General features: G+C 48.9%; 1 protein-coding gene across 1 annotated transcript in view; it reads left to right on the forward strand.

The window, feature by feature from the left end:
• The window catches only part of LOC134048167 (hydrocephalus-inducing protein-like), a 74,766-nt gene that overhangs the window by 17,019 nt on the left and 38,778 nt on the right, over window positions 1–18,969 (forward strand). The window contains exons 9-23 of the mRNA XM_062499767.1: window positions 545–737; window positions 1,820–1,919; window positions 3,122–3,240; window positions 4,417–4,640; window positions 6,602–6,669; window positions 9,390–9,622; window positions 10,414–10,514; window positions 11,763–11,898; window positions 12,343–12,507; window positions 13,434–13,586; window positions 14,059–14,133; window positions 15,378–15,616; window positions 16,875–17,049; window positions 17,317–17,460; window positions 18,805–18,948. Coding sequence (XP_062355751.1) covers window positions 545–737; window positions 1,820–1,919; window positions 3,122–3,240; window positions 4,417–4,640; window positions 6,602–6,669; window positions 9,390–9,622; window positions 10,414–10,514; window positions 11,763–11,898; window positions 12,343–12,507; window positions 13,434–13,586; window positions 14,059–14,133; window positions 15,378–15,616; window positions 16,875–17,049; window positions 17,317–17,460; window positions 18,805–18,948 — 2,269 coding nt within the window. The remainder of the gene's footprint in view (window positions 1–544; window positions 738–1,819; window positions 1,920–3,121; window positions 3,241–4,416; window positions 4,641–6,601; window positions 6,670–9,389; window positions 9,623–10,413; window positions 10,515–11,762; window positions 11,899–12,342; window positions 12,508–13,433; window positions 13,587–14,058; window positions 14,134–15,377; window positions 15,617–16,874; window positions 17,050–17,316; window positions 17,461–18,804; window positions 18,949–18,969) is intronic.

Below are 18,969 nucleotides of genomic sequence, written 5' to 3' on the forward strand. Positions count from 1 at the left end.
GAATGTCACTAAAGGGGTGGGGTGTCTGAATTAATCAATTTCCTTTGGAAGTGCTCTGGGATGCTCTTGTGAAAGACAGAGTAGGGAACAGGCCAGGTCCAAAATGGAAGAAACAAAGAGTGATGCTGGTAACACGTAGCTGCAAACCAGAATTGTCTCCCCTTCCCAGGGAAGTCCTGCAGTGGACACTCCGTGATCTTTATCTGCCTTCCCCGAGCAGCTCAGGGGTAGGAAAAGACAGTTGAGGTGCCTGGTGGATTCTCCCTCAGTTTTGGCAGAGGCTTTGAGCCAGGAGGTTCTTCTGAGGGATGCTGGCTTTCCAAAACTCTCCTGAGCTTGCAAATGTGGAGTAAAACTACCTGCTGTGCCAGTGAACAAGTTATCCTCTCATTGATTTGGGACCCCCGTGGCTTGGGGTCAGCGCTTGCTGGGGAGCTGCTGCTGCTCCTCCCCAAGTGCTTTGCCCTTCTGCACTCACACTTCTGTCTACAAATATGTGGTTTATTAAATGATCTGCTGGTTTTGTCTCTCCCTGTGGCTGCAGGAAGTGCTATTTTCTGCAACCATGGAACGAGCTGTGGCTGGAAAGATTCATGAAGGATAAAAAAATAGAGCAGGAGAAGGGCTATTGTGAAGATAACACTGCCCTCATGAGCCATATGGTCCAGGAGGAGATGGCAAAGGTGCAAGAAGACCCCATGCTGTTCTCTGATGACATTTTTTCCATTGAGCCAATGGTAAGTGATAGCTGAGAACCTAATTTTTCTCCTCTTTCTCCTCCTTCTCCTCCTCTTCCTCCTCCCACCCTCCCTCCCCATCCTCCCGGATGCCGATGCACTCACTCAGCAGATCCTCAGCTGTCTCCATGTGCTGGGAGGGAAAACATCAAGTCTCTGGTGCTGCTGCAGAGCTCGCTGCTAAAAGCAGTTCTGCCTTGCAGGCTCAAGGCAGGGCTGGGAGCCTTACAAAGCTGAGCTCTGCTGTCAGAGCTCCAGCTCCAGGGCACTCAGTGAGTGTCCTTGCACTGTCCACAGGGACCAGTTTGTGTAGGTAGGGGCTCCCCTGTATGGCAGAGGGTGTTGGAGCTCTGCCAGTTCCCATCTTGACCTGAAGCATGCAATGGTTTGCTGTAAAAAGGAGGCCAAATTCAGCCCAAGGTTAATCCTAGAAATGCCAATCCCTTCCTGCATCCATGACTTGCACTATTTCTGAGTCTCCCTTCCTGTGTCATCTGTGAGCCTGGACTCAAGGCTGGAAGGTCTAAATGGGCCTTTTGAGTTCTCTTGCACACAGGGACAGAAAGCCTTTCCTGTTTGTGTAAGCAAACCCCCATGTCCTGCCATCAACCAGAGCCCTGATTCTGAGTATTGGTATTGTGAGAGATGATGAATGCCTGGTGCCTGCACAGTGCAAAATCCTTTCTCATCCTGGAGTAAACCCTAGAATAATCCCAACCTCCGCTTTCTTTCAAAACACATTAAACTACTATTTTTTTTTCCAAGCAAGGGGATAATGTTCTCTTCTTGAGAAGAGCCACCACTGCACAATGGCAGTTCCACATTGCTGTAGCTGACAGCAGCATGATGTGACCAAGAGCTTGTGTCAGAGCAGTAGGATTGTTGTGGAGAGTGGGAGCTGATCAGCTGAGCATTAACACACACTTCCAGCACTGTGTTGAGCTGGGTTTGGAGTGTTTCCTTGGGCTCCTTGTGTTGTTCATTCATCATTGATGCTCTAAATAAAGGCTTAGAGGACTGAGGTTGAAAACAAGAAATGTGAAGTTGGAAGATTAACGTTTTGCTGTCTCTTTGTGCCTTAGGAGGGAGAAATTGGGCCGAACTGTTGCACCAAAATCAAGGTGACCTTTAAACCTGTAGAAGCACTGGAGTATCGAAGTGTGGCTTACTGCAACATCTCAGGTACAGCTCCTTTCCCCTGCTTGTCTCACCCACAGTGAAGCCATGGTGCAAGCCTGAGCCCGCTGGGCTCCCCTGTAACTGCTGGGAAGAGTCCCTGCTCAGCAAGGCAGAGCTGGCACATTCCCACTGTCCCTGCAGCTTCCAGGGAGTCTCTCGTGCAAGGCCAGGGCTCAGAACACCTGTGTCTGGATTACTGATCCCAGAACAAGCCAGGCAGTGCAGGGAGACGTTTTCATGCCATGACTTTGCCAGCATTTCCACAAAGGCCAAAGAGCTACAGAGCAGAACAGCTTTAGTGAACCAGCACTAAGCCCCTCTAGACCACTGACCTCCAGGATGGGTCCATTTGACATGGATCCATCATCAGGCAGTAGGAGCTGAGTTAGAAATGTGCTCCCTGCCCCTGGATCACATCCCACTGCCCAGACACCAGCAGACCAGAGGTGGCCGAGTCCTGCTGAGCCCAGGGTGTTTGTAGAAGGACCACCCTTGGCCAGCAGCTTCTTCTCTCCCTGTGTGGGAATTGTCACCTTGCAGCTCTATGGAAGTTGAACACAGTACTGAGTGTCAGAAGTTGAGGACTTTGGCAACAAAGTTATGTGCTACTGGGCCAGGTAGTTTGGCAATTGCCAAACTCTTTATGAGCTTTATGCCTTCACTGAATGGATTTCAAAGCTCCTCTAATTGAATGGGAATTAAACCATAGAATCATAGCATATTAAGGATGGAATGGACCTTAAATATTCTCTAGTGTCAAGGCCCTTACCATGGGCAGGGACACCTCCCACTAGACCAGGTAGCTCCAAGCCCCATCCAGCCTGGCTTTGAACACTTTGGGCTGGAACCTCCACAGCTCTCTTGGGGAACCTGCTCCACTGTCTCAGCACCCTCACAGTACAAAATTTCTTCCTAACATCTAACCTAAATTTCCTTTCTTTCAATTTATACCCATTACTACTTGGCCTGTCACAAGACATCAGAGATGTTTTAAACTCAAACTGGTGGCTAAAATTGGAAATCAGCCCAAGGAATGGCTTAGAAATTGGAAGTCAGAGATATCCTGAGGGAAGGGTCCGTATCTTCTTTGGGAACATCAGGAGCTGGTCCCATGCAGCTCAGAGTCTGGGACTAGCAGTAAGGCAGCCTGGAAAACACAGAATAACAGAGGGAATTATTGTACTGAAATGGACATTTCTCCCCAGGCCGAGAGAGCAGGCTGCCCCTGCACCTCATAGGGGAAGGCCAAGAACTTTTGGTTGAATTCAGCTATCATACACTGAACGTTGGGAAGATTTTAGTCGACACCCCCCACGTCTATGAGGTGAGCAGCATGGCTTGGGATGGATCCTGATGGCTCCTGAGGCAGCAGCAAACCTGGTGGATCTGTGGAATACCTGGCAACCTGGGCAGTTGTGAGCAGGGAATGTTTGACATACTGGTCAAATCTGGGGGGGTCAGGAAGGTGTGTCTGTTGCTAACAAAACCTCATTTCCTGCTGTTGGGCAGCCTTCCTTGGGGATCAGCTGAGAGGCTTCCTGCAAAACAGCCCCCTGGCATATGAAACCAGCACTGGGTTCAAAAAGCTGCATGTTCAGAGGCTTTTGTGGCAGCTCCAGACACAAGGCACCTTTGTACTGAGCTGTTCAGAAACAGCTGGAACAAACTGGCTACGTTTGAGCTTCGGTCCATTGCAAACGATTTTCAGTCAGGTGTCTCCTGCTTATTCCTGGAAGTCACAGGAAAGCCATCCAGCCCTCTGGCTCAGTGCTGGCCCTTTCAAAGGGCTTGGCAGTTCTTCCCTTGCTGACCAGTCCCGCACCACACTTCAGCCTTGGTGCATCTCTGACTCTAGAAAGAGAAGAGTGTTCCTAGGAATAAAGCAAAGGATTTTTCTACCTATTTGCCTTCCCCCTCCCCACCACAGTAGTGTCAAGTTTGCAAAAGAAAACAGAGAGCAACTGAAAGAGGTAAAAAATGAGGCACTACATCATGCCAGACACTTTCAAGAGCTTGGCTGTGGAAGGGAAAGACATGCTGAGTTTTCTTACCAAAAGATGGTGCTGTCTATACATTTGGATGCCTCATTTTCAATGTATTGTTTTCATGATATGGGACAAGGTGAATGAGTAGATGGTACTGCTGGAGCTGTGTTAACTGGGGCAGCAGCAGCAGCTCTGTGGTGATTCACTGTGCAGCTGCAATCACCCCATGCTGCTCTCAGGGCCAGGTCTGAATGAGCTTGCTGATGCTGACCAGAGGTGGACTGCTCTGTGTCCATGGGATAGCCCCAGAGTGACTCTGGTTATGTGGAGTTAACACTGCTTTGCATGCAAACCCAAAGGCAGAACTTGTCCTGTTGTATTTTTGTGACTTCTGCCATCCAGCATCACAAAGCATCTTCTGCTGCTTTTTCTGTGTGTAATCGTGTCATTAGACAATAATTCACATGAAGGGAAGATTGCACATGTATTTCCATTTTGCTTTTCTGCTGCTGCAGGTGAAACTGATTAACCAAGCACCTATTGATGCTCCCTTCACCTATATACCTTCAACCACAACCGTGGGCTACTGCTTCAAGTTTGCACCTGAGGAGGGCATCATTGCACCAGGTGGGATCCAGACCATCCAAATTTCCTTCAGTGCCACCGTACTGGGGAGGTTTGAGGAAGAATTCCAGTTCATTGTGGCTGGATCTCCTACACCTGCAATTCTGACAATCAAGTAAGGACTCTGGGAGCTTACTGGGCCCATCTGTAGCTGACTCTGGGACATCCCCCACCTACCTCATTTTTTAGTGGAGCAGAGAAAAGCATTGCCTGAGGTCTTAATCTTAGCTCTGGTTCTGGCATCCCTTTAATGTGGAGGTATCTACTGCCCTGTGTGGCTACCCGTGAGCTGGAGTGACTACTCCCTGTAGGGATGTCTCATGCTTAGGCTGTGGCAGGCAGTGGGATGGATCAGCTTTGGGCAGTAGCTGCTCTGGGATGTCCCAACTGAACACCCAGCAAGGCAGGAGGGCTTTGGAGATGGGCCAGCCTGGGTGATTTGGCACCAGCAGCAATGGTTTTAAAAACTCCCCTTAATAATCCATTCCAAATGGGCAGCAGCAACCTCACCTCACCTCTCCTCACCTCACCTCACCTCACCTCACCTCACCTCACCTCACCTCACCTCACCTCACCTCACCTCACCTCACCTCTCATGGGCATGGTGTGGGGGACAATCTGTGCTCCCAGCTCCTGTGCAGAGTGCTCTGGTACCTTCTTTCCACAGCCAGGAAAAGGCTGATGTGGGAGGCAGGGAACCGTGCAGCAGGAACTGTCCCAAGGATGTGGGCATCATCCCGTGGGCTGGTGCCATTGTGAGATAATCGTGGCCCAGCAAAAGGGAGAAGGGGTGATAACAGGGGAGGCAGAGCTGAGTCCCCAGGACCACAGCAGCATGAAGGCTTGTCCCTGCTAGCCTGAGCCATGTGCTGGTAGGATGATGTAGTGTAAGCAGGAAAGCTGGTGCTCTGGAGCTTTTGAGCTAGGCTGTTGCTGTTGGGAGACCCTGGATCAAGGCAGTAAAGAATGAAAGCAATCTGCAGTCGATTATACCAATAAGATAAGGGAGACAGATAAAAAAGAACAAGAAAGTTATTACTTAGCAAGAGAAAAGTGGTGAGTAAGTCTTCCCATGGTAGGGAAGCAATTATGCTGACTTTGTTTTTGTAGGAAAAGTGCTGCTTTTTTATATTGGAAATCAAGATGGAACCTTCCACCGTCAAATAATTGATTTTCCTCTGTCCCTCCCCCAAACTGGTCGTGGGATGTTATGGCATAAGCAGCTTTCTCCTTGAGCAAGGGCAAGTGTGTCCTGTTGAGATGTGTAGAGCAGAGCCAGTGGCAGTCCAGTGAACACAATAGGAGGCACAGTTCACTGGTCCTTGATTTTTAACCAAAAGGCTGAGTGGGCATTGATTGGCCATGAAATAAACTCCTGAGTGCTGTGCAGCTTCAAGTGCTGACTTCAGTGGGTGTTGGTGACTTTTGGAGCCTGTCTGCTGAGTTCATGGATAGGTGAGATGGTGTGGTAGATTCAGAACATCCATGTTCGGCTGTTTAAGCTATTGCTCTTGACTGTGCTAGCTGGTGCACTGGTGACAAGCTGGTCCTTTCCTCTAGGATCCATCTGTCCACTGTTGCTGCTCTTCTCAGAGGAGGTTTGGGGCTCCCCTGGCTTCAGGTCTCAAATCTCTGTAATGATTGTGTGGGTTAAAATCTGCTGAGAAAGTTCCTCCATGGGAACACCAGTTACAATTAAGAAGCAGCAAAGCAGGGAACCTGTGGCTGGAAAGGCTGGTTACAGAAGTTTGTGGGGACACCTTTATGTCTGTCATCTTACAGATGGGGAAACTGAGGCACAGAGCCATGTCTGGGTGTGTGTTCAGGGTCCTTCATGGGACCACCAGCAACTCGGGGGCTTTTCCTGCCTGCCCTGTGCCCAAAGCCGCATCCGTGGCTGTGGCTGCTAGCCACTTGGGCTTTAGCTGCCTCCTGTCCACATGACACTGTGCTGAGCACATGGTGGTGTGTTGATCTGAAACCCACAGTGCCCCCGACTAGGTTTTCTGCCCCCAAGCCACTACAGCCAGACACTTTGCAATTGCCTTTAACCAAGCCATTTCCTCCTCATCGCAGGGGACATGTCTGTGAACCGACTGTACACTTCAACGTCGATGAGCTCGACTTCGGTGACATTTCCTTTGGTGAGTGTTCCCTGGGCTTAGACACAGCATGAGGGATCTGTGCATTCCAAAGTGGAACGCTTGAATGTGAAGGCATCCTTCACTCACGTTCTGCCACTGCAGCAGCCTCTTCAGGGTGTGAACTCCAGGGCTGCTGCTGCCTCTGGTAGCATTTTGCCATTGTGAGATCAAATAGTACCAAGGAATAGAAAGGCAGTATTTTTTGGTATCTCTGTCCTGGTTTAAAAGACAGATGTCTGCCAAGGAAGGTGGGGATCTTGCTGAATGGGAAGATGACCCCCTCCCTCCAAATTATTATACCTTTGAAATTCCAGAGCTTCCAGGCAAAAATATGGGAAAAGGAAGGACAGTTCTTTACTAGAATATATAAGGACAACACATAGAACAAGACAATAACTGAAGTTTCCAACCCGGAAAAAGTACTGTTTTTGCCCTTTGGTGTAGTTGTTATAAGTGTTTGTCACACACACTGACTCAGAGCCAATTGAACATCAACAAGGGGAATTTATTAAGCAAGCGGTAACAAGCAAAAGCAGCGCTGGGCGGCCGGGAGTTAGCACTCCACCAACGGCGCGCACTTTCCTCTCTCAGTCCTTTGGGTTTTATACCCCTTGTTTCTGGTGTACGTGTCCTTTTTGCAATCTTGTCTGCGCTGGCACTGCCTGTTGATAGGGGTCGTACTTTGCCCTCCGGTGGTCGTTGGAATGAAGAAGACTCCTCTTCCCGGCAGACGTATCTTGACCTATGAACCTCTGCCTTATCAGTAGATCCTTTTTACACGTTGAACAATGGATACTTAAGTATGGTTAATTAACTCAGCTCAAACTAATCAAGACATTCTTGTGGACTACGGGTGCATGACTTGTGCCCTCTCAGATCCGGTTCTATTTTCTGTTATTTTATTGAACTCCTGGTAGTCCTTTTATTTTAATGAACAATTCTTATGTTGTTTTTATTACATAGTTATGATCACAGGCCGGAGGAGCTGTGGGCTCTGGCAGGGCAGTGATCCCCTCCCAGCTGGCACCGGCAGGGAGGGCAGGGAAGGGAGGAAGGGAGGGAGGGAAATCACTCCTTCTGCAAACTCACGGGCAGCAGGGGATCTCAGCAGTGCCAAACAGCAGCAGGCAGAAGCAGGGAAGGCAGGCGAGTTTGATGATGGTGCTGAGCTGCAGCCTAGTGAAGTGCTGGGGACAAGCACTCAACCTCCCACGGCACAACATGGCCGAGCTTCCCCATCCCTGAGCGGAAGGAAGGAAAGGTCCACTCCCTGCAAAACCTCAGGTGCCACTTCAAAACCATCCATGGCATCATGCCATAACTCCCAAAAAACCCTGAACAGAAAAACCCACCCCCCCACAGCCAAAATCCCCCAAACCCCTATCCCCCTTCCAAGACCGAGAGGGAAATTCACTACAAAGCCTAAACCCACAACAATGAAGTTCATGAACTTTCTGAGAAAACCAATTGCCTTTCCCAAGCTGCTTCTTCCCCACCCTGCATCACCACTGAGGCACTTGTTAAGTTGCCTTTTGAATAAATGAAGTAAGAAAGGCATCAGGTAGAAATACTGTTCTGTAACAGGAGATTGGTCCTGCTTAATCCCATTTCATTCCTAAGTTTTCTTCAGCTGAAGGCAGCTGTTGTATCTTTGAGTTTTTTTAACTGCTGATTGTTGTCTGCATGTGGTGACCTCAGTCTCATTTGAGGTTTTGACATCTGTGTTTGTCCTTTTTGTGCCTCTCTTGCCTCCCTGCTGGAGTCACTGCTGGAGCTGGCACTGATCACTGTCGATGAGCGTGGAGAAGCCCTGGGCTGTGCCTGCAGTTGGCTTTTCCTCCCCATCTGTTTTCAAATGACTCTTGGTGAGCAGGCCCAGGAAGAAGTCTCCTCCACACAGAGCTGGCCAGCCAAACCATATATCCACTGCAGAGCAGGTTGTGGCCGGTGCCTGGGTTCTGCAGGACATCCTCACCATGCATGGCTGTATCTCTGGCTTTCCAGCATGGAAAGGAAATCTCACAGCTAAAGTGGGGTAAACCCTTGCAGGCAGCAATCACAGTGAGCAACACGGGTGTGATGTCCGGGTTTTTTGGGTGAGATGGGAAATGGTTACTAATTGCTAATCTCAAAGCAAGGCTTGGGTTTGCCTGCAGTTTAGTGGGCTCTGAGCTGTCATGTGCTCAGTCTGTTTGGCCCAAACCAAGAGATGCCTTAAGGATCCTGCAGAGAAAACCTGCATTAGAGTGCTTTGCATCATGTTGTAGTTCCTGATTCCATCCTCACTTTCTTTTACTGTAGCTTCTTCTCAATGACAATTCAGTGTTTATGTATCTTGAAAGCAGTGGGAGTGTTGGCAGACGTAACAGGGAATTTTACAGCTTGAATTTTCAGAGTAAATGCTCAGTGTGGGTACACACTCACCAGTGGGAAATAACTGGTGCTGGTTTGGGGCAGGTGAGGGAGCTCCTCCCCATCAGAAAGAGAGAAGCTTGCAGAAGTGTTCAGCGGGACTAAGAGTGGGCATTTTCAAGGCTGCACTCTGGAATCAGTGTCAAAGGGAACTAAGTGATGATTCATTTCTCATGCAGCTTCTCAGTGAGCTGTAGTTCAGATAATAAAGAGCTAAACTCCAATCACACTTCTATCCTACCAGGATATTCCCACCAAGAGTCGTGACGTAATTGCTGCCTAAATGGATATTTGTGTCCTTTTCCTAGGCTTTCCCTACACCATGACCTGTCGCCTCACTAACCCCTCCCCAGTGTCCCAGAGGTTCAAGCTCCGCATGTCTGACGATGGCACTCAGCCTGCTGTTAGCAGCTTTGATCAAATACACAAGCATAATGACCCATCCTGGAAGCACGGAATTCATTTTTATGTGGAGCCAAGAGAGTTTACAATGAATCCCAGCCAAGGGACCATCCTTCCCCAGGGACACCAGGATATCGAGGTATGGGAAGAGTGCAGCCGGTGGGGCTGAAGGTTCACTGCAGTGTGGGAGGGCTCTAGCTCTGCTGCCAGCTTTGAGCATCGTGTGAGGGAGAGATGTGCACTGGCGTGAGGCCTCTGTTAGCTGGCTGACTCGGCATATTCCTCGAGGAGACCTGTTTCGCTTCCAAAATCACAAGCTGAAATCAAATACCCGATGGTCAAGTAGTGATGCTGTTCTTGTGTTTTTGAGAGCAATTTCTTTGATTGCAGGTGGGCAGAGGAAGGATGAGGACACAAGGTGGCTGTTAGAGAAATGTCATTGTATAAAGCAGTTTGCTTTTGTTCTTGGTTTCATTTCTCTTCTCCTGAGGAGCAGAATGATTTGTGTTCACCACAGGGATCTCCAGTGGAGACAAAAAACTCTGCAGCCATGAACTGCCCAGCACCTGCTGGGCCACACTTTTCCCTCAGCTTCCTGCTGTAAAGCTGAACTCAGTCTGTTCAAGTCAGCAGATTTCCTCTGCATTTATGTCATTGTAGTCAGATTGGCCTCTTAATTTGAAGACAGTGGTGTGTAGAACTTTGTCTAATGTTTTGATGTAGCTGACCTATGCCCTGATAGCAAGGTATGTTTAACAAATCTGGTATTGCCCGAAGGCTTTTGTTACTCCAGAAGACTGTGTTCTACACATGGACCAGCAGAAGAATTAAGGCAAAATCCTCCCTTACCATGAAACAAAAACTGGAGGATATAACATGTGGGTAATGAGCTTTTGTAAGGAAGAATTTACTGTTCTTCTCTTCCACCAGGTGACCCTGTGTTCCAACACCGTGATGGAATTCTACCGGAGAATGCTGGTGGACCTGGAGGGTATTGGCAATGGAGTGGCATCAGTGACCATCATGGCCAGGTACCAGCACTTCCCTGGCCTCCCCCAGCACGCTGCCTTGACCTGGATTTTCCGGCTGGAGCTGCCAAGGAGACGTGTTGTTTAATGACCTCATGTTCTGCCCAGCCGGATGAGAGAACAGCAGTGCTTGGAAAGCAGCCTGTGCTGAAAAGCACCCCTGCTCACAGCCCAGCATGGTCCTGGGCCTTTTTCTAAAGGGACCAGGAATGATGTGATTTGTTGGCCTGGTTTTTGGTGCTTGAGGTGGAACAAATTTCCCAAGGGCCTCCTTTCCTCCTTTCTGCAAGAGGTGGAGTCGTGCTGGGTTGTAACCAACCTGCACTGGTTTGGGACACACCAAGCAGCTTGCTGAGAGTCAGGGCCTGCTTCTGTTAATGAGAGCACGTGACCGTGGGGAAGTGGCTCAGAGCAAGAGTGATGAGAGCAGGATCTTATGAGGGGAAAAAAGCCCTTGATGTGGCCGGTCAGCTCTAGTTTTTCTCCTTCCCTCTGCTTCCCATTTTGAGCGTTAATTTTCTCAGACTAAAACCAAAAGTTGTTCTTGCTGCAGCTGCATTCCATTCTGCTATGCTGCCGCAGGCGTCAGTTTAATGACAAGAGAGATGCAGTTCCCTGGTGCTGTTCCCTCTCCCAGGCAGAGCCATCCAGTCAGTGCCTGGGCTGCAGTTTTTTTAAGCAAGTGCAACAGGGGACAGTCAGTGTAGAGGCGTGGGGTGAAGAACTGAGGGAGATGTAGGAACTGGGAAGGGGTGATCACCCACTCTGCAGGACAGGTGGTGTCTCATGCCCTCCAAGGTTAGGGCAAATTGTTGAGTTCTCAGGCAGGGCAACAGTGCCAAGGGAGAGAAGGGAGTCATTTTTATTGAGACACTAGAGTCGTGTGTTCCTTGAGCCTTGGTGAGCACTGATCCTTTTTGGGAAGGCTCCCCCAGAGCTCACGGATCACTGGAACTGTTACAGGAGTCCTTGCAAACCTTCTTGAGTAAAGGAGGGGCTGAGGCAGCTGTGGGACAGCTGTGCTCTGCTTGGGGCACTTGGCAGTCTCTGGGTGCTGCCTCTCAGGATTTGCCCTCCTTGACAGGACATGTTTGAGTGGGAAGACTTTGAAGGCAATTTATCACTGTAGGGCTGTTAAATATCTATTTGACAATGACAAACATGTTATGCTCCAGTCTTCGAGGGTAAACATTCTCCATCCTCTCAGTATCTCAGTATCTCTGATTCCCCTGGGGTCATCTCATTGCCCAGATGTCTCGTTCCTGAGCTGCGAGTGTACCCTCACGTCCTGCTGTACAATGAGTGCCGCCTCAAGGTGCCCTACGAGAGGAAGTTCCTCGTTGTGAATAACACCGACCTTCCTGGCTGCTACGGGCTTATTCCCCAGGTTTGGCATCACATGCACCTCCTTGCAAATATTACTGAGGAGATTATTCCAGGGGAAAAGGGTTTGGATAAGTCCTTGCTGGTTTCTATTCAGTCTTAAAGATCTGCTGAGAGCAGGATCCTACCTGAATGTAAACTTTAGGATGCAGTGTAATCTCCTGAGGAAACAGTTTATGTTTTAGTCTTCAGGGTCTTTTCTTGTGGGACATCTTAGAGGGTTGTGAAAAGCTGCTGTACCCACAGACACCAGCTCCTGTGTTGGCAGCCTCCTTACAGAATCCCCTGAGGATGCTAAGCCTACAATTCTTGCATCTTGTTTCTGCCTTTTATCTTTGCCCTGGGGATTTTTAAAAATGTGTGTAAGTTGCCGTTGTGGTGGATGTTAAGGAGTTTGACATTTCTTGAGAGGTCCCTCCTAAATTGCATTTGATTCTGTCCCTTCTAGAAACGCAAGGAGGACACTCCTGTGTTCTACTCCAGCCCCAAACCCTGTGGGATTGTCCAGCCTCACAGCATTGAAGAGATTCCAGTTATAATCGAAGTCCAAACATTGGGCGAGCATCGCACCAGTGTTCTTATCAGCGTGTTTGGGGATGAGAGAAACCCACGGGTGAGTGCAAGGGGAGATGTGTGCCTTTGTGCAACTCGTCCTGGCAGGCTGCAAAGGGTATGGGGATTGTTCTGGGGAAACCAGGCACAGGCTGCTTTGGAGGACAGGAGGGATTGGTGGCATAAACAGCTCATGCCTTATAGGTGGTAATCTCAGTGTCTGACACAGAAAGTAGCTCATCTAAGCTGGAACCTAGGATAAAATCATTTAATTAATCTTTAAAATGCTATTAGCTTTGAAAACATCTATTTTAAAATGTCAACTCTCTGATCACAAAAGAGGACGTCAGAAGACTTCTGGGAACCTTGAGCTTTCTCTAAAAGAAAGGAAAGCTGACATTTCAAGAGTAGTTGCAAGGATTTAAATTTATATTAAAACATATGGAAATGATGATGCCAAATTCCCTGGATGGCACCAAACATCTGAACCTGGGCCATTGTGACACTGCATGTAAATCAGTCAGTCAGGAAAGACAGACAGTTCAGGCTGTGCCCGGGAACCTAAGTTTGACAAAACAGTTGTTTCAACTATCAGGCTGCTTACCTTAAAGAGGAGGGTTTCTCCCCACCAGAATAACCAGTTGTTTAACTTTCTGCCTGGTCTTAACTAGAAATTTCTTGCAAAGCTTTTACCTTTGGGTCAATAATTTTGTAATTTGAAAGTTTCTCTTACCTTAATCCATTTTAATTTGGAGGTGAACATGTTTTGTGTGGGTTTTTTTTGTTTTGTTTTGTTTGTTTTGTTTTTGTTTTGTTTTTGTTGTTTTTTCCCCAAATGCCCAGTATTTCAGCTGGAGAGTGGTAGCTGTCCCTAAAGAAATAACTTGAGCAGAGTTGAGCTGTTTAAGCTTTTTTAGGTTGCCCTGTTGCGGTTTGTTTTGTTTTTCTTTTTTTAAAAAAATCTTTCTTGCCTGCTTCCTGAAACAGCATATAGTATTACAGAGCATTGGAGAGCTGACAGACATCAAGCTGAGTCCAGGGCTGATAGAGTTTGGTGTGATCCCACTGCTACAGCCTAGTTCACAAATTCTTACCCTCTTCAACAATGGTCTTATCCCTGTAGACTTCAGGATACAGATGGTAAGTATCTGTGGGGCTGTTTTCCAGGGAAATCCACTGGTCAGTAGCAGCCATTGCTTGGTTTTTATATGCCCGTTTTTCATATCGCCCTGTGTGAGAGGAGGCAAGATACTCCAATATTCCATCTGAGCGAGGCAAGAGAAACCTGGCTCTGGAGGTTTTAGCTGGGGCACCCCTCAGTGAAATCAGGGGCAGAGATGCTGGAGCACAAATTAGTCTGGGTTGCGTTGACAAGTTCTCCCTTAATTTTATTGAAGGTCTTTAGCTGGGTGTGTCACATTTCTGGAGTCTGAGATCAAGGGAAACCTGTGGTCCTTTGCTCTCCAGAGAGCATGGATTTCCCTGTGGTTTCCCTGTTCCATCTAGACTTGCTTTGTGCCAAGCTGCTGTTAATAGTGGAGAGCAGGGTGCAAGGTCTGTTCTCAGACTGCTTGTCCACACAAAGATGTGTGGGGGTTGTGTACCCCCACAGCCTCTGATCTCTGTGCCGTTGAAGAGCCTCTTTGGGGACCAGCTGCAGAGAAAGGCAGCTCCTCAATATGTGGAGGTTGCATTGGGCAGAAGGAGCTGGGGCTACTCCCCAGGCAGGGGGAGCAGGGCTGGTGCAGCCAGTGGAGGGCTTGTAGGCTGGGGCTGGGACTGGGGGGATGACTGATGGAGGGGGTGATCTGTGAGGGGGTTGAGATTTGTTCTTCTTCACGTTGGGTGTGTTGAACTTGTGGAGCTGGTTAAAACCTGGTACTATGGACTTGTTTGAGTCTGTGGATAAAGCATCAGGCCGTGTGGGAGAGTCCAGGCTCAGCCTCCTGGGCCAAGGAGGAGAGGCATGAACTTTCCTCTTGCTTCTTTTCCTGCTGTTTGGGGATAATACAACCTTAAAGTGAGGGATTTTTCCAGGACAGCTTTCTCTAGCTCCACAATGAAATTCTGCTTTCAGCCTGTGCAGGGAGCAATGCACCTTGGCTGGGTGGGCCTGGCGTGTCAAGGATGGGTTTCACAAGCTCGTACCAGGGCCGGACCTGCAGAGCTGTGTCCGTGCAGCTGTGCTGCTGCAAGGCCTTTCCTCCCTCCCCGGGGCACTTGCAGCTCTCTTGCCCCATCTGTAGAGGGAGGTCCATGAGAAACCAGAGGATGAGATGCTTGGGAAGACCAAGCCATGCCCAGAGGGCAGGTCCTGCAGGATTTTTTTCTGCTTCCTGCTTTCCTGCTCTGCTATTTAGAGGTGCCACTTAGAGGTGACTTTTCCAAGGCAGAGGGCACTGGGGCACCTCTGTACAGCTGATGATGGGTGGGAAGCAGGGGTCCCAGTCCTTCAGGGGCTGTTGAGAAGCACTGATGGACCCTGGAGAATGGAGACTTGGGGGTTTTGCTCAGCTGGCTTTGCACAGCTATTCTTCAGGCTCTCAGCAGTGTCCTCCAGCTGTGTGGTTTCTGGAGTAGGATTTGAGCAGTCCTGGCTTCCTCTGGCCTTGAGCCTTTGTGAGAAGCCAGGAGAGAGAAAGCAGCTTTCCTTGGCACACACTCCAGAGAAAGACTAGGGAAAGAACACACTCTTGAGGATAAGCATCCCTTGGGTTGGCCAAAACTGGGTTAACTAGGTGAGTCTGTTAAAGGAGGGGGAAATATGGATTGAAAAACTCTGCTGTTGCCTGATACTGTAGCTTAAATATAGAGAAAGTAAGGCTTTATGATTTTTATCCTCTCCCCCTTTAGTCTTTCCTTTTCTTATGTCCCACAAATAACCAGGGTGTATGGTTTCCATCCTAAATGCGTATTATGCTTGTCTTACAGGGTTTCAAATCCCGGTACTTCAGTTTTGAACCCAAAGAAGGAGTGATCCCTGCTAGGGGCGAGTTTCCTGTGACTGTCACAGCAACCCTGGATGACACTGGGTTTTTTGATAACACTATCCGTGTGTTCATTCACAACACCTTGTCATTCAGCGTTCTGGTCCACGCTATGGGCATTGGCAGCACAATTGTCATAGACAAACCATTTGTCCCAGAGCTCAACCTGGGATACCAATTCAGGTAGGAGATCTCTCCACTCCCACCTTACCTCCTGTCTCAACAGGGAGTAGTTTTGCTGTAGTCCTTCAGGAAAGATCCTCTTCAGTGTTCAAAGCCCTGACTCCTTCCCTGAAGGCAGAGAATCCTTTAGAAACATGGGATGGCCAGTTGAAAGTTGTTAGATGCCCTCAAAAGCCACTGAAAGGGAAACCAGTTGCTAAATGGCCAGTGAATTGTCTTTAGTTCTCATACATTGTCCTGACTTGAACAAGTAATGCTCTCACAGGCTCCCCAGAACAAAAGGTTCTGAAATGGTGCCCGGATGAGGCGGTCCCTCCATGTGGCTGAGGGACCAAGGGAAGATGGCATCACAGCCTTCCCTTCCAAAATGGTGCCTCTCAGGCAAGCAGGGGCCCTGGGAACAAAGAGACAAGAAAGAGGGTGAGAACCCCCAGCAGGAGGGCAGGAGCTCTCAGAGCAGTTCCAGAGGCAGATGGAAACTTGCTGGTTTGTGTGGGGTCCACAGCACCGCTGCTGCTGCTTCCTCGTGCTGTTTGTGGGCTCTGCTGCTGCCCTGCTCTGCCCAGGACCTCACTTGGTTTTTCGCTGCCAGCAGAGTTTGCAAAGTTCACTTTAAAACAGCTTCTAATTGCGAAATGGATGCCAGTGCAAAAATTCCTACAAATGACTATCAGAGCAAAACCAAAGCTGCTGCGAACAGGAGAGGTCCTGCTCCCCTGGTTTCCTGTCCTGGAGCAGGCAGATGATTTTTACCAGCTTGCTGGGATCATCCAGAAAGTGTCTCTGAGCTGGCTTTTAAAAATGCCTGCAATCGTACCCCCACACAGAAGGTTCCCAAGTGCAGGATCTCAAAGATTCAGTAACAGTTTTGGGTGTAGATTAATACAAAATGCAGTCACAGTATGAATGACCCCAGAACAAACATTTTGAAGGAAAACACCAGGTCCTGTTAGCCTCGCCTGGAAAATGCTACATTACCATTATAAACATATTTCTCTTTGCAATAATGACTTCAGAAGGGCAGCTTATCAGACACTATTTCTAATCCACACTAAGAGTTGGAAATGAAGACAGTCTCCAATCTATTAACCCCTCAGATTGGTCATTAGGAGCAATCTGATGACCAAGGAAATAGCTACTTACATACTGTTTTCCATCCTGGCTTCTATTCTAGCTTACTTCCCTGTACTCGTCGGTTCAAATTAACAAACCAGGGCCGCCATTTCCATCGGCTCTTTTGGAGTGTGGAATGTCACAGCCCACCTAAGAAGAAGGGCAAGAGCATCTCAGCCCTCCGTAGCCCCGAGACTGAAGATGATTGCCAGAGCCCCAAAGGCACCAGCCCCGTGTTTGGGCTGGAGCCACTGTCGATGGAGCTGCAGCCGGGCGAGTCTGTGGACATGGTGCTGCGAGGCTTCTCCCCCATCGAGCAGGTGAGGTCCCCACCAAGGGCTGAGCCTGGGGAGCCATCAGATGCCCTCCCCTGGGCTTGTTCCACAGTCCCTTGATATTGGGGTGCAGTGTTACAGAAGATTTAGTGCAGAATAAAGAAGCTGCATCACAGGAGGAAAAGGGGACATTTGCCATAAGTCTTAAGGCAACAATAGGGCCTGTGGTGGGTGGTGGGTGCTAAGCCAACACAGGGCATTTGCTGGATGCCCTGCCACCACCCAGCAGTGACAAGAGACCCTTGCATGCAGGAGGTGCAGGATTACGTGATGTGTAAAGCTGTCATAGAGGTAGCCGGCAGGACAGAGAAGATAATAGAAACAACCATTACCTGCAAGTTTATTGATCCCTCTATAGAAGTATCAGCGAGACAATTCTCTTTCTGGGTGGAGAAGGTAAGTTTCTGGATTGCATCCTGGCATTTAACAGCATGGCTGAGGGGGGGGGGGGGGGGGGTGTGTGCTTGTGTTAAAGCCCCTCTTTACCCTTCCTGAGGCACTTTGTGAAGTGAGTGAAGATGCTTTTAGGGATGAGAGTGGTATTTAACTTCCCCAATGTAAAACTGCAGTTACAGCTGCACTGCCAAGGAGGATCATGGCCACTTCCAGAGAAATGCCAGTCTCTCTGCTCACTGCAAAGGGAGATTTTTCAGGATCCTCCAAGTCACAGGGATGTCTGTACACCAATGCTGTAGGGAGGCTGGGAAAAATGGAGATTCCTGTGAATTCCTCAGGCTGACAAGGAAAAACCCATCATCTCCTGTGTCTCTTTGCCTTCTCTGCTGTTGGCATGGATACTTTATGATATAGCTATATGGTATAGCTCTGTGCGTTTCCCTGAGCCTCACCTGCTTCAAAGGACCCCCAGACATCCTGCAGCTGCAGTGATGATAACACTGAGGCAGAGCAGGTGCCCTTTAGTCTTTGGATCCCACTCCAGCATCATCTTTCCCTCTCCTGCAAGTTGTCTGAAAAAGAGGTGTTTTGTGATCTGTTTTTTGTAGTTTCAGGCCTCTCGTCTGATTCCCAGGCTTCCACTGAAGTACAGAATCCCTGGAACAGGCAGTTCAGGTGTAACTAGAAGCTTTTCAGCTCTCCCTGATTCTGCCTGGCTTCTGCTTGATGCCACACACACAAACTGATTCATTGCATGCCATGGCACAGCACCTGCCTGATATCAGTACATGCAGAACTAGTTTCCCAAACTCTGGTTTCTGTAAACCCTGCAGGAAGCCCATCACTATGGATAGAGAGGAAGGAGGAGCCTAGGCTGCTCATAGCTTTGAGACCAGACACTGTGTCCCTGTAGCAGGGGCTGCAGGACACATGTTGCAGATGAACTGCTTTGATGAGGCTGCTAGAGCCTGTATGGTTGTAAGAAATGTCTGTATATGAGTGATGATCATCTACTGCTGTTCTGCCCAACAGAGAGACAAAACTGGACACAAATGATGGTCTGGATTCACTTTCTGCTTTGGATCTTGTTCAAGCAGCCACCTCCTCTGAGGGGCCTATTCCCTCATCTGCACTTGGGAATGATTCCCTGTCCCCCAGAGGATGCTGTGATTTCTAAACATGAAAAGCATCTGCTATAAAGAAAAATCTCCTGGAAGGGTAGACACAAATAGAAAGGGTAGAGATGTATGCACTTCTGGGGCTGAAAACTGTGAGATGCAGCAGAAGCAGAAGGAGGTCCGTGGCTAGTTGAGGCTTCTTTTTTCTTTTCTCCCGTTTCCATAGAAACCCAGTGATGATGTCCTGACTCTGCAGTACAAGCCTTTGGCTTTAAAGAACACCTGCTTGCTGCCACTCGACCTTATGCTGGACTTGGAGCAGCCGTTTCTGCTCTGCGATGCGGACCAGCAGCCCCTCCCGGATGGCCAGGTGAGCAGCCCTGGACTCCTC

This window comes from Cinclus cinclus, chromosome 11 (assembly GCF_963662255.1).
Source record: "Cinclus cinclus chromosome 11, bCinCin1.1, whole genome shotgun sequence".
Classification (NCBI taxonomy): domain Eukaryota; kingdom Metazoa; phylum Chordata; class Aves; order Passeriformes; family Cinclidae; genus Cinclus; species Cinclus cinclus.